Here is a 16,229-nt window from a genome sequence, read left to right on the forward strand (position 1 = left end):
GGCACACTCCCTTCTCCGGAAACATCTCAGAAATCAGCTGGCAAGTCCATAGCCACACCCAGTCAGATGTGACCAGCCCAGGTCTCCATCAGCAGTGGCTGCAGAGCTAAGCAGGGCTCCAGGGTGGAAGCGCTGCCCAGGGACTGGCTCGGTGCCCAGGCTTCTCTAAAAACCTAGGGAGCATGGATGTATAATTCAAACGCCCCTCCCCCACCTGCTCTTTAGCAGGAAATGGCCTAACAGGAAAGTAGGTCTTCTTAAATCTGAATTATTCAAACAATCTAGGCATGTGACCGGGACCCAGAGCAAGGCAGTGCCCTGGTGCCTTGCTCCAGCCAGGCTTTGAAGAAGCTTGAAACAGCAAGGGACATTTCTAGATTTTCTGATCTGGTAAAAGGGCAGAATAGTGACCAGTAAAGTCCCTTTGTGACGGCCCGGATTCGGGCCCTCGGGGCATCGTCCTTGTCCTGCTGAGCACTGTCCAAGTTTTTTCCACCACACAGCTATTCCATCATCACTTCCAGTAAGTGAGACTGTGGCCTGCCCCTGCCTCCACACCCCAGAGCACTGAGAAGAGGAAGGAAAGAGAGGAGGGACACGTGATGGTGCCCAGGGACTCAGAATGTAGGTAACAAGGAAGAAAGTGCTAATTAGTTCCTATGGGCTTCCAAAGTCAGGCTTTGGAGAAAGAACAGGGCCATGGCTCTTGAGGAGACCCTCATACCTCTTTCACCCCCTAAACATACTTATGAGTGCCCATCTCTGTTGTGGCGACGTGGACATGGCCTGGGCAGCTCACAGTCCTGACCCCCAGTGGCACATCTACCCCCAAGGAGGGGACATGGAGGGAGCAGAGTGGGTAGCCTTTGCAAACTGGCCAGCATGCTTGAAGTACTGTTGGTCCCCTCCCAATCTCATGGCGGATTGGTTCTGTGCCGATTTGTCGTACCATGCTTCTAACCCTGATCCTTCTGATCACAAACCAGACATCCTGTATGCAGGGCACCAAAAGTAGACAGAAATAGAAGGGATGTCAAAAAGTACCCGGTGATGTCGGATGGTGGTGGCACACACCTTTAAGCCCAACACTTGGGAGCCAGAGGCAGGCATACCTCTGTGAGTTTGAGGCCAGCCTTGTCTACAAAGTGAGTTTCAGGACATCTGGGGCTGTCACACAGAAAACCCCTATCTCAAAATAAAGTTTAAAAAAAAAAGAAAAAAGTGTCCAGTAAGCCCGGCATGATGGCAGTTTCATCACTCAGGAGGCTAAATCTAGTTTGAGGCCAGCCTGGGCTTCATAGAGAGATATTGTCTCAAAAATAAAATAAAGTGCTGGCCAGATGGCTCAGTAGGTAGAAGTGCCTGCCACACAAACCTGACATCCCAAATTCAATCCTTGGGACCCACGTAAAGGTGGAAAGAAAAACTCTGTAAAGGCGTCCTCTGACTTCCACACGCGTGCTGTGGCATGTGCTTGCCCTCCTCCAATAATACGTAAAATAGAAGTCGCAGGTCTGAGGTGAAGGATAAAGGCGGGTAAGCCTGTGTCTCTTCCACTTGAGTGAGACAGAAACCTGGGGAGAGGACAGATGGTTCCTTGTTGTCCATGACATGAGTGTACTGTTCAGACCTTCAGCAAAGGCCTGATGTGGCCAGCAGTGGCAGGCGCCTTCCTGGAAAGAAGCTTTTCTCTCAGAGATGTGTGGAGGACATCACTCCAAGCTGTATGTGTGAACCTCTTGATCATGGTTCGGGTGCCATGAAACCTAAGAAAGGAGCTCTCCGACGCCATCTTCATTTAAACATAACCTTCTCTAATGCAGGAGGCAACCATGAGCTGAAAGAATAGGAGCCCAAACGTACAGGTTGAAAGAGTGAGAGTCAAGCCAACAAGCATCCAAGCTTAAATCATCCTGAATGAAAAGAAGCAATTGACAGACTTGGTAGATAGTTTCAGAACAGACATCTGGGCTTTGGGTCTAACAGGATCCAGGAGTTCTGTGAAGCTGTTGGGGCTCCATTCCAACCCATTCCTTTGGTCCTCTGTGTGGAGTCTCTCTCTGTCTGATAAGGAAATTGCTACTGTGGACTCTGCCTTCTGGCCACTCCAGTTTAGGACCACAGTATTCAGAAGCATCTGCAGTGTCTGTGAAAAGAAGACACTGAGGGCTTCATTTAGATTTCAAGGGGCCCTGGTGGCAGAAAGCTGGAGGCTACCATTAGTATCTCTGTTTAGATGACACAGTTTCCAGAACAAAGGATGGGGCTGTTACCTGTCTCCAGGCAAGAGGGAAAATGCTGGTTGCTCAAAAGAGGAAGAAACTTCATAGGCATCCTTCCCCCACAACCAGTCTTTCAGCTAAAACTAGGATTTTGAGCATGCATGGTAGTATATCCTTATAATCCTAGGACTCAAGTGGCCTGGACAGGAGAATTGTTATGAATTCAAGTTCAGCCTGGTTTACATAGTAAGTTTCAGGCCATCATAACTACCAGGTGAGTCCCTGTCTTAAAAAAAAAATCAAGGGGGCTGGAGAGATGGCTCAGTGGTTAAGAGCATTTCCTGCTCTTCCAAAGGTCCTGAGTTCAATTCCCAGCAACCACATGGTGGCTCACAACCACCTGTAATGAGATCTGGTGCCCTCTTCTGGACTTCAGGCATACACGCAGAAAGAATATTGTATACATAATAAATAAATAAATAAATAAATAAATAAATATTAAAAAAAAATCAAAACAAAGGCACTGAAGAAAAGGCTCAGCAGTTAAGAGCATTGGCTACCCTTCCAGAGGACCCAGGTTCAATTCCCAACACCCACATGGCAGCTCAAAACTGTCTGTAACTCAAGCTCCAGTGGATCTGATTCCCTTGCAGACATATATGCGGGCAAAACATCAATGCACATAAAACGTAATCAAAACCAAAAGAAAACATAAACTTCAGATTTTGGACAGCAGTTGAGCTACACCTAAAGAAGAGGCTCTGTTGTTCGTGGGACTCACAGCTAAAGATCAATTTTCCTGGTGTCTCCTGCTTTGATTGCTGATCTTAGAGCCCTGAACAAAATGCAGGCATTAGGGTAGCTCTGGACACTGACTTGTCAGAATGTCTAGTTAGTGCTGGAGGGACAACTGAAAGAAACACAGTTCCAGGATCACTGTACTGCTCACTTCTACCTAATTAAGCAAGCTAGGGCTCCCCTCCCCAAGCTTGGAGCCCCAACCCTGCCCCTAGACACCCTCTAAAGCATCTCTTGGGGCAGGATCTCTGTTAAATCTGGGGCAATCGTTGCTCCCTAAGTCCTATTTCCTTCCCAACAGTCCTATTTCTTGCCCAATCTGGAAAATCAACTTAGGCAAAGGCCCCAGTTGTTTTCTTGAGCTTCCATCACTTCCCGCAGGTCACAGGTTCTGGCCTGAGGGTACAACTGGTGGCCATACCCTGGGTGTGTACTCTGTGAGAGAGAATGAATGTCCCAGAGGTTGAGACTTACAGAGGACTATACCCAGACTCTGATGGACACACGGAGAGAGGACTTCAGTGAATAGGGATGTCAGGCACAGGCCTCAGTGTCCAGAGATGAGAGGCCTGATGGGTGGCTTGGTGAGGCAGATTGGTTCAGAGGCAGCTCAGAGCTCTAAGGCATCTTGTGACTCCCTGGCCAAAACCTCTCCTTCCTCTACAAAGTGCTATCTACAGACCCCAGCATGCTCAGGAAGGGGATCCTGGGGCCCATGTACAGGAACGCGCATATACTATTGGCCAGACTGGACCCAGGAACCTGATGTGGACCCTGTGGTCATGATAGCCTGTCTAGGGCAAAGGAGCAACCCAGACTCTGAGACGCTAGGTGCAGGCCTCCGGCCTCCAGTTCCTCTGCCTAAGACCTTCCCTGGGGAAGGGAGTTCATGACATCCTGGGAACCCATCTCCCAGCAGATGGCACCCTGGGACTCACTACCCTAAGACCAAGCTCTTCCAGCACCTGCCAAGTAAACATCTCACACCTGTGTCAGCAGCAGTGGGGCAGGCTGCCAACGTTTCCGTGGAGACAGGCTCCTGAAGGCGCTGGCTAAGGGGCCACAGGAGAGCAGCTGGCACTGAAGGTTTCCCAGACTCCTGTTCACAACCTGCTGGTCCCCACCCGGTATGGAACAGCTAAAGATAGGACAGGTACCTGGAAGAGCCCTTCTACACCTAGGAACTAGCAGAGGTCGCTGGACCAGACAACACAGAGCGCCATGAGGGCCATTTCCACTGACTGGGCAGGGGAGGCGGGCCATCTGCAAGCCTTCACTGGCCTCTGGGAACAAGGCTCCCAGTCAGCAAAGGGTGCAGGGAGCTAACATGAAGTACAATGGGCCCAGGGTCCCCACCAGGCACGGCTCTGGCCACAGTGCTTTCTGTTCACGCAGTCCTAGATTTCCCTGAGGCTAAAGATCTCTGGGTCACATCCTTCCTAACAGAAAGACACCCAGACTGCCAGATTGACCCTTCTTAGGAAGGGAATGGGTTGCAGCCTCCTAGTCTCGATGAACCCAAGCCCTTCCCACTTGTTCCCCTCACCACTCCCCTGCTCAGTTCCAGGGAGGAAGGTCTCCACAAAGAACCTCCACATGCCTCTCATGGACTTAATCAGAAGGGAGACCACTAAATTATTTCTAGTGACTCTCAGTTCCCCAACGTGGACCTCGTCCTTGTCTGTGACTTTATTTTCTTCTTTAACGTAGAAAGGGATGGAGAGAGGGCTCAGCAGCTGTAAGCATTGACTATAGCACTGGCTACTCTTCCAGAGGACCTAGGTGTGATTCTCAGCACTCACATGGTGGTTCATAACCTCCTGTAAAGCCACTTCCAGGGGAAACCAACACCCTTCTCTGGCCTCTGTGGGCACCAGACATGCACATGGTGTATAGACAGACATATATGCAAAATACCCACACACATAGAATAGAATAAAAATTAAAATAAAAATGTGAAAAACACGACATAATGTACTGTTTTACAAATTATACTTTATTTATTTTTTTGAGAGAATGTCTCATGTATCCAAGGCTGGCCTCTAACTCACTATGAAGTCATGGATGACCTTGAACTCCTAAGGGCAGCGCACAGGCTTGTCCCACCGTCCCCCCCATCCATCATCATTGAAGCCATCCTCAGGGCTGCACACCCACTATCCCTAATCCCAGGATCTTTGTCTCCTAGATGGAAAATACTGCTGTTTCCATCTTCTGTGAATCTAACCAAAGTGGAATCCTACATTTGTGGCCTCAAATCTAGCTACCACAAGACAGTTCTCAGTTTCTACACGCTGTACATCTGTCAGTACTTCAGTCCTTTTACAGATGAACAGTATGCTATTGTTCACACATGCCATGTTTTAGTTATACATCAATAGATATTTGGATTGTTTCCAAGTTTTGGCTATTATAAGTAAATCTGGTATAAATATCCCAGAAAATGTAGCCAGGTGTGAGTGATGCATGCTTTTAATCCCAGCCCTTGGGAGGCAGAGGCAGGAGAATCTTTTGAGTAAGAGGCCAACCTGGTTTACAGCTTGGGTTCTGGGACAGTCAGGGCTATACTAAGAACCCCTGTCTCGAAAAACAAAACAAACAAATAAACAAATATCCCAAAAAACCAATGTGTGGGTAAGTGATTCGTGATTATCATCTCAACACTTGGGAGGGTGCGGCAAGAGGATTTCTGTCAGCTCATAGCTACCCTGGGCTATAAAGTGAGTTCTGGGTCAGCCTGGGTTATAGAGTTAGACTCTATCTCAAAAATGATCCCTGCCGGGCGGTGTGGCACACACTTTTAATCCCAGTTCTTGGGAGGAGAGGCTGGTGGTACTCCATGAGTTCCAGGCCATCCTGGTTTACAGAGTGAGTTCCAGGACAGTCAGTACTGTTACACAGAGAAACCCTGTCTCAAAAAATCTAAATAAATAATAAATAAATAAGTAAATAATCCCTCAACACATTTCGTTGCTATTGTTTGGGGAGGGGCTTTCTTCTTTGGTTCTGACTTTGAGGCAGATCTAATGTAGCCCAAGCTAATATGGGGAGTTTGTAACATCCTTATTACCGAAGACATCATTGATAGAAAAAGATTTCCTCTCATTTGGTAGTCTTTACTCCTTTGTTTTGAGACAGTGCGTCACAATGTAGCTCTGACTGTCTTGAAACTCACTCTGTAGACCAGGCTGGTCCAGGATTCACAGAGATCCACCTGCCTCTGCCTCCTGAGTGCTGGGATTAAAGGTATGCACTAACATGCCCGGCTCTTTTATTTTTATTTCTTTATTTTAAACTTATTTTAGTTTTGTCTTTTTTCAGACAGGGTCTTACTGTATTCACTGGCTGTCCTGGAACTTGCTATGTAGACCAGAAGAGCCTCACATTCACATTTATCCATTTGCCTCTGCCCTCCAAGTACTGGCATTAAAGGATGCATCATCACTTTTTTAATTAAAAATTATTTTTGAGACAGGATCTTATGTAGCCTAAGCAGGCTTTGAGCTCACGATTGCTCAGCCTCTTGAGTGCATCCACATTTCTATCCTTTCTATCCTGCTGGCCTCTTGATTTCCCAGTGGCCCATGCTAAGTGTGAAGTCAGTCTTCCGATCTGGAGTGGGAAGGACCAGGCCTTTCTTTCTGTCCCCTCCCTGCCCCGGGTGTAGGGCTGAAGCTCTGGGCCTTCATGCTTCTTCCTTAGGCCAGCTGACCTTTACCTTATATATGAGTCTGCCTGTCATACCAATGGCATTGTCCCAGGCCTCTGACTTAGGACCCTAGTGAGAACGCTTATTTAGCATTAACACCTTTTGAAGTGATGGTAAGCATCCTGAGTTTCTCAGGGGCAGGGATGAAGGGGTCTCTAAATAGCCTCCTCACCCAGAGCCACTCTGCTACCATCTAAGCCACATAGTCATACTTCACACTCAGGCTGGGCCCTGGGCCCCATTGCGCAAGCCCCAAGGCAAGAAGCAGGTAGCAGCCTTCTGCAGAGACATCCCAATGCTAAGCCTCAAGTCCCAGAGCAGCAGCCCTGGGGCTCAGCCCACACATCCAAGGCAGAACCTGGGTCCTGCAGGGACAGCTTCCTCCTGACTGGGCCTCTGGGATCCAAGAGCTGTTTGTCTAGAATCTTTTCCCTGTAGTTTTAGCCGCCTGTCACCTGGGAGATGATGCAAGGTTTGCCCGAAAGAGGCAACAGGGAGAGGCAGGGCTCGAGGGCAAGCCGGGGATCCAGGCTGTGCACAGGGCTATTGTTTGGGAGAACTGTTGGTGTGGGCCTTGAGGAGGTGTTTGGTCTCCAGCTGTGGGTGTGCCTCCTAGAGCCAGAACGGTCCATGCATTCAGCTGCCTTCCTGAGGAGGCTGGGCCAAAGGTGCTAAGTGTTTCTGAAAACCAGCATAGGAGACCATGAAGGGAGCCAGGGCTCCGGAGCTTTTCTTCATGACGTCCCTGGGAGATGGCCTGGGCCCTGCTGTAAGGCCCCAGGGGCTCAGGTCTAGGCTTGCCCTAAATCCACTGGGATAGGCCCTTTAGACTAGATCAGACTTCTAAGGGTCTCCTATTTTGCCTCGTTTGCCCTTCTATCACTCTCTGAAATTTTACTTTTTTTAATATAATTATTTATCATTATTATTATTAGTTTTTCAAGGCAGGGTTTCTCTGTGTAACCCTAGATGTCCTGGAACCTGCTCTGTAGACCTGTCTGGCCTAAAACTCAGAAATCTGCCTGCCTCTGCCTTACTAATGCTGGGATTAAAGTCACATGCAACCACCACCCAGCTATACTTCTCCTCCTCCTCCTCCTCCTCCTCCTCCTCCTCCTCCTCCTCTTTCTTCTTCTTCTTCTTCTTCTTCTTCTTCTTCTTCTTCTCCTTCTCCTTCTTCTTCTTCCTATTATTTTGAGACAGGACCTCACTATGTAGACTTGGCTGGCTTGGAGCACACGGAGAGCAGTCAGCCTACGCCTCTGAAGTGCTGGGATTGAAGATGTGTGCCTCTACACCTAGTCTACCATTTGGGGCTATGTGAGTCAGTCTTGTTGTTTTAAGACAGGGTTTCTCTATGTAGCGTTGGCTGCACTGAAACTCACTCTGTAGACCAGGAGTACACCAGGAGTACCCTGAACTCAGAGATCCACCTTCCTCTGGCTCCTGAGTCTTGGGATTAAAGGTGTCCACCAGTTCCTCCTGGCCTATCCTTGACATCTAAGAGAAAATATATATGAAACTCTCCAGCCTGTGGTAGGAACAGTAGGAGGGGAGGTCTTTGATTCAACAACGACTAGGTGTTCCTGGGGTCCTGCTGGGTCCTGCTGCTGGGTCCTGTCTGCCCGCTGCTGCCTCATCTGCCCACCATGGCTTGTGGATGTTGCCTCTCAGGCCAGAGCTCTGCAAAGATGCCCCAGCCTCAGTTTCCCTCCATACCGTAGAGATGTAGACAGGACCGAGCTCCCTGACAGATGCAAAGGCCTCTTCTAGTCCGGTGACCGGTGCACTGAACTTTATGAGCAGCGCAGTCTGTGCTCTCAATGCCTTTGAACAAAATGGCTCTACTGCACACTTATGACTGGAATGAACATGAGCGAGTCCTTTCCTGTCCCATCGTAGAAACCAGGGCCTTACTTAGACTGCTCAGCTGAGCCTGAGCCAAGCTGGGGCTGGACAGAGCAGGGAGTGCAGGGGCCGATCCATCGACTAGGTCCAGGTCTGTTGGGTCGCCTGGTGGGAACGCAGCTCCACCAGGCTGTAGAAGGCCCTTTGCAGGGATTTTTAGTCAGGAAGTTTGGCTCCTGCAGACTCGGGTTAGAGTTCTTTCAGAGTTAGCGTCTGCACCTGCAGGACTATAGCTGTCGTCAGCTTACCAGGTGGCTGGGATGGAATTCGTGTCTATTTTTGTTCTTTGCAATTGTGAAAGCTGGAACAAGACAGCGTTTCGAAAACAGAGAGCGCCCCACCCCTGGTCTCCAGTCCAAGCTCAGTTCCAAGATCCGAGCCTCCGCACGGGGTTGTGAGCGGTGCTCGAGCGCCTCCTGGTGGGAACACGCGGAACTTCCGAACGCTGGGCGGTGCCACTTCCGGGCCGGTTGAGCTACGTAAAGGAGGTGGGACTAAAAGTGGGAGCGGGGAAGGGGCGTAGCCTGATTGATTGACCAGCGTCAGTCAGTGTCAGGGCGGGGCCTGGGTGGACTGTCCTGCACGTCCCGCTTAGCCTCTTAGGTGCTGACCTTGACTACCAGATCTTGGTGCGTGTGGTACACTTGTTCTAGCACGCGCCGGCTTCCAACTCAGCAGTCCAAACCAGAGGGGAAAATTCTAGGTGGCCTGGTGACAAAGCCTGAAATCCCAGCAGTCAAGAGGTGGAGAGCAGGGGAACCAAAAAAATTCACATTGAATGAAAATGAGGAGATGATCACTCCTAGATATGGTGTAAGAGAAGGGTTTTATTGTAGAAATAAGGAAGAATATAGCCAGAGGCATCTGGAAGGGTCCAGACTTGGTCTTTATCATGACCTTTATATGTGACCTTTTTCATTGACCACACCATGTTGTGTGTGTGTGTGTGTGGGGGGGAAGCAAGAGGAAGAGAAGAGGGGAAGAAAAAGGGCAGAGAGGCCAAGAATGAGTCATCCAGGAGCCAAGAGCAGAAGACAGAGAAAGTACATGGCTAACTGGCAGGTTTCTATAGGAAGGAGAAGCTGAGGGAAGGGAGACAAAGCCCAGTTTCTGGGATGGAGAGGTTTAGGGTGGGGGATGGAGTGAGAAAGGCAGGGAGAAGCCGCTGGTACTGAGATTTGTCCTGGGTTTCTTTGGGACTTGACATTCAGTCTTTTTGTTGATGATAAGGAGTGTAATCTCTTCTGTAATTGCTTCTTGGCTGAAACCGGGGCATCGCTGAGTGGGGCAGGAAGACTAGAATGTTGGCCAGATTCAGAGGGGAGAGAGGAGTGCAGGCTGGGCACATCTGTTTTGCTCACTGCCCAGATTCTGTAGGACTACTTGGGGCTGACCACTTTGGAGCAGTCTGGGACACAGAGGTTCAGCTGGTCAGAAATCTCTTCAGAAGCAGCTAAGACTGGCGTATTTGGAGCCATTTGTAGTCTACTGTTGATTGGAAATCTGCTGGACAGATGTAGACTAGGGACAAAAGGTAAATTAAGGAGTTTAGGAGAAAATCTTGTTGGGTGTACACGTAAAACATCTGTGGTTCTAGTCATTAAGGGGAGTGGAGGAGTCCCAAGACCAGAGGACAGGCAGTAGGCAGGGTAACTTAGGCTGTTGATTGACAGGAGTACTTATCTGGAGTTCATTTGATCTGTGACAGATGGCTCCAAGTCTCAGAACTCCCTGAAGCTTACATGAATTTTTCCAGTTCACAGAAAGGGATAGAAGTTTTAGACACATTAGCATCACCGTTGTTCGTAATCTGCACTGAAATCCACAATGTAGAAGCAGCAGCAGACTCGAGTCTTTGAGTCCTAGAAAAGCTTGAGGACCCGAAAGAGGACTCTCGGTTCAAAGCAGGAACACCCTTTCCAAAGGGTTGGATGTACAGAGATGTTCTTAGCATGACTGAGAAGTACTTTTAAGTCTGTACTTAGAAGACAACCAAGGAAATTTAAAGTTTTGTACTTATGATAATAGTAGTCAGGGCTTTATAGGGCTTATAAGAACTCCACTGATTAATGTCAAAATTGAACCTTTGAAGTAGCAAGAAGAAAAGAAATCTGAAACAGGTTTTGTTGTTTAATTACCTTAAATCACCTTCTTAGGCCTTCACAACTTGCTCTATGTGCTCTAAACCGCTCTCACAGACCCTCGCGGCAGAAACTTTAAACTTTTTCCTTTATCCAGTCATTTACCACGAGGCACAAATGATTGATTATTGAGAGCAACCATTGCAAAGCAAGTTCCTTTAAATAAAGGAATAGTGTGTCTTTTAGTGTGAAGTCTGCCAGCAAGGTAAACTGTCTGCCTTCCTCAGCTGGAGACCTGGTAGCTCTAGAAACAACCGAGGCCTGATTTTTACGTATGAGATGGACTGGCCAGGCAGGAGGAGTTGCTTTCCCTGCGGCCGTGAAACTGGTAAAGCTACAGTTAGCCCATCAACACCATCACAGATCTGAGAAGGATAACTTATAATCCAAATGGTCTCTGTGTCAATTAAAGTGACTGAGACTTACTGGATGGTTATCCTAGGCTCCCATGCCTTGATGACTTTGTGTGTGGGGGCAGGGGCAGAGGTTGAAGGTCCTCAGCTCCAGGGAAGGAAAGTTTGAGTGTAAATCATGAATTCACCAGGAATTCAGAGCATCAGGGCTGTAGCCAACCAAGCTCTGTCAGAAGATGCGGAAAGCTGAGTCTGTTATTCACAGTGTGAGCAACGGTCTGTTGTAGGATATTTGTAAGCTGTGTGAAAATGTTTCACTGTGATTGGTGTAATAAAAAGCTGGATTGGGAGCTGGAGAGATGGCTCAGTGGTTAAGAGCACTGGCTTCTCTTCCAGAGGTCCTGCGTTCAATTCCCAGCAACCACACGGTGACTCACAACCATCTATAGTGGGATCTGATGCCCTCTTCTGACATAAGGTCATACATGCAGATAGAGCACTCACATAAAATAAAGAAATCTTAAAGTTATAAAACAATAAAAGGAAATAAAAAGCTGAATGAGTTAATTTAAGTTGTAAGAGCTAGTGGGACAAGCCTGAGCTTAGGCTGAGCTTTCATGATTATAAGTCTCTGTGTTGTTATTTGGGAGTTGACTGGCAGGACAAAGACTCCTTATAAATGGCCCCCAATGTGTGAGGCTTGAATATCCAAACATAGGGCTTGAGAAAGCTAAGAAAAGCTCTGGACAAGGAGCTGGATGTAGCTTCCTAGTCCTGCAGTCTCTCAGGCAGGCTGGTGCTTGGCAGCACACAGGGATGTGCACCCGTGCCATGTCTGGTTTAAGACTGTGTCACGCTATCAGAGAACACTGCAGTTGCTCAGTAAAGACAGATTCAGACAGGACAAAAAAACCTCTCAACAGGCAGACATGCTTTAAAATGTGCTTAGACGCTAAAAGAAAAAAAAAAAAAGAAAACGGATATAGAAGGTCATATAAAAAATTAAATATTTTAAAGAGAAAATAAAGTAATATGAAAACATAAGCCACGTAAGGATGGAAAATAATATAACACAGGGAATTTGGGCCTTACGTGGTGCTTTGTTAACTTTTAATTTTTGTTTTGTTTTGTTTTTCAAGACAGGGTTTCTCTGTAGTTTTGGAGCCTGTCCTGGTACTCACTCTGTAGTCCAGTCTGACCTCGAACTCACAGAGATCCACCTGCCTTTGCTTCCTGAGTGCTGGGGTTAAAGGTGTGCATCACCGCTGCCTGGCAATTTTGAATTTTTTGAAAGCTAATGGCATTGGCATGTGGAAGGGCCTGCTAAAGTAAACCAGCCCAGATACTTTAGGGGTGTCTTGGCTTAAAATAGAAGTTGGACAATGCATTGGGGGATGGGTTATGCCTCTGTTTCCACACGAAACAAAAAGATATGGTTCTCTTCAAAATTGATAAACATCAAATCTGATTGGGAGATATCTCCTGAGGCCTGTCTGTCCAGGACCATTTGAAGAAAAAAAAACCTCAAATGTGTAAGTGGGCACAGAGTGAATGTTTCTGTGGTACCCTGCTACTCCCTAGGAGTTGGCGTTGCTGTTTTGAGTGGAAGGGACGTCAGGTTTCCCAAGAAACCCCCAATTAGCCCCCAATTGCCTGGAGGAAACTTGCCAGCCTCTGTGCCCATGTTTTTCTCTAAGCTGGGGACTCAGCTCCATCTGTGCAGGGTGTCTGGGATCTCTAAGCCACTTGCTCAGCCATTCTGCCAAGTGTTGGCAGCGGGATCTGAACCGGGTCCATGAGTATGGGAGAGCCGCCAGACCAAGGCAAACGCGGAACTAGCTGGTTAGTCTGGGCCTCTTGCAAGAAGTTTCACAAGTAAGTGACCACCTTCAGTGAAGGTCCCTGAAGCAGAACCTTGGTGCTCTTAATCCATTGAACCATCTCCTCAGCTCTGAACTTAAAAATAAATAATTATGACATTTTAAAATTTTACTTATCTATTCATTAGTGTGTGCGTGTGTGCGCACTCACATGTGTGGGGACACAGTTTGATCACAAGAAGGGAACAGCCGGTGCAGCCTGTCTCTGCCCCTCTGCTCCTGACCCTTAGCACTCATCTTCAGGGGTAGGGGATGCCCGCCTGAGACGGCTCAGGAAAGGGCCCCTGTAGGGAAGATTGAACCTATCCTGAAATAAGGCCACCAGGATTTCCTACCCCTAAAAGACTTTGGAATCTGTATCTTGTACCCAGGAGACCTGGGTAGCTGAGCATAGATAAAACATGGCTGGACCACTGTTCTGCATGTTCTACCCAAAGCAGCTTGGAGTCACTTCAGTGGTGGTTTCAGCACCCAGTGGAACTTTGCTGGGCTACCTGGATGGGGTGGGAATCTGGGGAGGGCCTGCAGGCAGAGAATTCACCCGAAGGGTGAGGGCTTCTCGGGAGCCTGAGGTGTAGCCTTCCTTCACCAGGCTCAGGGTGGAGCATCCCTTTCTGAAGGCTTTCACGGGGATCTGCTGCTTCAAGGATGTGCAGAGGTGAGGGTTGGATGCTGAGCTGTGCCTTGGAATACTCTTCCCTAGGATGTCTTCCTAGTCCTGTGGCCTGCTGGCAGGGATGCCATTACCTGGAACCTTGACCATGACCTCACTGGGTGTCTCCTCACGCTGGATTCCCGTGTCTCATCTGCTGTCTTCTTTCTGCTTTGGCCCCAGGGTCTGTCACATAGACTTAGTCCCTCACAAGGCTGGCCTGTGCCCTACCTGGCTCTTGTGTGCCTACCCGATCGCCTTCCTCTGGCTCATCACACAACGCCTTGCTCTTGAATGCCTTTTCCACATTAGGGCCTCCTTTTAAATTATGTCCCCCAAAGGGTAGCCAAGTAGATAGTATTACTTCCTACCCTCCCCTGGACAGGAAGGCAACGGGGAGCTCCTGGGGAACCTGTGTGTGTCCCTACAGACTGTACAGACGGAGCTCTTGTCTGTCCTGGAACTAGCTCTTGTAGTTCAAACTCACAAAGATTCACCTAGCTCTGCCTCCTGAGAGCTGGAATTAAAGGCGTGCGCCACCACTGCCCGGCTCAGCGGAGCAGATTAAGGAACACAAGGGTGTCTGTTCGATGTTAGAGGAGGAGGGCAATGGAGAGGTGAAGCCTGGAGAGTGAGAGCCCCTCGTGAGCCTGCTGGGAATCAGCTTCACCAAGAGCGAGGCTGGCAGGGTGTGTGGGGTGTGGGAGCAGCCTTGGGCCTTGGTCACCTGTGCAATGATCACCTGTGCACGTGAGTGGGGAGGGAGAAGCAGCTAGAGGGGAAAGGGTAGGAGTGAGTCTAGCCTAGCTCTAACTCGGTTCCTGGACCAGTAAAATTCTTTGCAGACAAAGGGTTCTTTAACTGCAATGGCTCCCTGATGCCGATGGGGACTTACTATGAGGAAGCCCACAGCTAAGGGCAGCTTTGACAAGGACACCAGAATATACGTGAAGAAGGCCTTAGGCCTACAGATTGGTGGTGCCTGAATAAATGGGCAGTCCATAAAGACATCAGCAGATGATGGGTGAGTGTGAGACCCTGGCAGGTATGTGCTCATGAATGGATGTGGGACCCGCAGTAAAACGAAGACTGAGTCAAGGAGACTGACCAGGATGGGGTCGGAACTACTGTCTGTGAAGGTGAGCAATGGACCAGCCTGGGAAACAAACATCTGGGTCGGGAAGGCTGCTAACCTGCCCGTCAACCCCCAGATTTATAGCCAGTTGGCAGGAAAGTCTGCCAGGTTGGTCCGGTAACATAGTTGCTTGTCAGTGGGAGGTCTGCCCGGGCAATCAGCTGCCCACTGCCACCCTCCCTGCCTACAGCTCTGCATCTATGGAATGTTCCAGCCAGACTCTGCTGTTTCTCACTGTCCTGACTTGAAGGAGTTGGGCCTGAAGAAGGATATGTGGACAGTCCTGGACACATAGTTCAGATCATTTCGCTCTGATCTTGGCCTTTCCCGCTGTCCAGATCTGGGCTCTGAACACCAGCAGAAGGAGTAAATGAACCCCCACTAGCCCTGTCTGTCTACACTGACAGGCCCTCTGGACCCCTGGGGGCGCTAGAGTCGTTTCTCCACAAAGACAGAGACCACGTTCACATAAACTTTATTCTCTCTTCAAAGGACTGATTTGCCAGTCTCTTGAGCTCTCAAGGTTCAGGCTCCTCTGGGCTGAGGGTCTGCTGGGCACTGATGGGTGGGAGGGGTAAGGAGGAGGGGCCAATCCAGGGCAGGCTGGCTGGCCCGGCATTGCATAGCAATGAGTCTGCAGCAATGTGCTGGATGGCTGGCCTTCCCAGGGGAAGGATGGCACAGGTGGGGGTCCTTGGTTCTAAGTGCCAGATCCAGGCTATGGTCTGATGGCTCCAGAAGAAAGAACTCCTACCCTTTTCAAAGGGCCACAGCTAGGGCTGCTGGGCACTGGGGCCTGGCTCTTGATGCCCTGGAGTAGTCTCTAGCCCCAAGGCCTCAGGCAGAGAGTTACGTTTCCCAGAGGGAGCCACTGCTTCCTCTCTGGCCTTTGTCATCTTCACAACCTCATCATAGGAGGGTGGCAGCTCGGAAGCATATAAGCTGTAGGTGGGAGGGACCATGGAGTCAGGGTCTGGCTCCCCAAAGGACAGGGGCAACCGCATGCCCAGTGGGTACTGCACGGAACTGTAGGCTGCAGGAAACAAGAGTGGGTTTGTGGAGATGGCTCGGCATTCACCCCAGTGTCCACCACCCCCATGGTGGCTAGTGAGTCCCCTGCCACTCACAGGTTACAGTGCTGTGTGCGGGGCTGTCACTGTCCACAGGGATGACTGTCAGGTCACAGGGCTGCCATGCTGGTGGCATGTGTGTCTGGGTGTGCGGCTGCTTCCTGAGACAGCAGAACCGTACACAGCTGGCCGTGACCCCACACAGAAGCATCAGGAATATGGCAAGCAGGATAAGCCTAGAAAAGAAGAGTAGGGACTGACCGCACAGTTGTACCCTGGGGCCAGTCATGCCCAACCACCCAAGACAGGTGAAAAGCAAGCTAGCAAGTCTCTCCATGCCAGAAACTTCTTTGGCTAGATC

General features: G+C 49.3%; 1 protein-coding gene across 4 annotated transcripts in view; it reads right to left on the minus strand.

Annotated features, from left to right (window-relative positions):
- Positions 1-15,257: 15,257 nt before the first annotated feature.
- Positions 15,258-16,229, minus strand: part of Cfap74 (cilia and flagella associated protein 74) — a 64,002-nt gene continuing 63,030 nt past the window's right edge. For all 4 annotated transcript variants that reach the window (XM_085690182.1, XM_048416857.3, XM_048416842.3 and 1 more), the window contains 2 exons: positions 15,926-16,104; positions 15,258-15,831 (listed from right to left, as the gene is read on the minus strand). In XM_085690182.1, the coding sequence (XP_085546308.1) occupies positions 15,572-15,831; positions 15,926-16,104 (439 nt within the window). In that variant the 3' untranslated portion in view covers positions 15,258-15,571. The remainder of the gene's footprint in view (positions 15,832-15,925; positions 16,105-16,229) is intronic.

Source organism: Myodes glareolus, chromosome 6, assembly GCF_982192425.1.
Source record: "Myodes glareolus chromosome 6, mMyoGla1.1, whole genome shotgun sequence".
In the NCBI taxonomy this organism is placed as follows: domain Eukaryota; kingdom Metazoa; phylum Chordata; class Mammalia; order Rodentia; family Cricetidae; genus Myodes; species Myodes glareolus.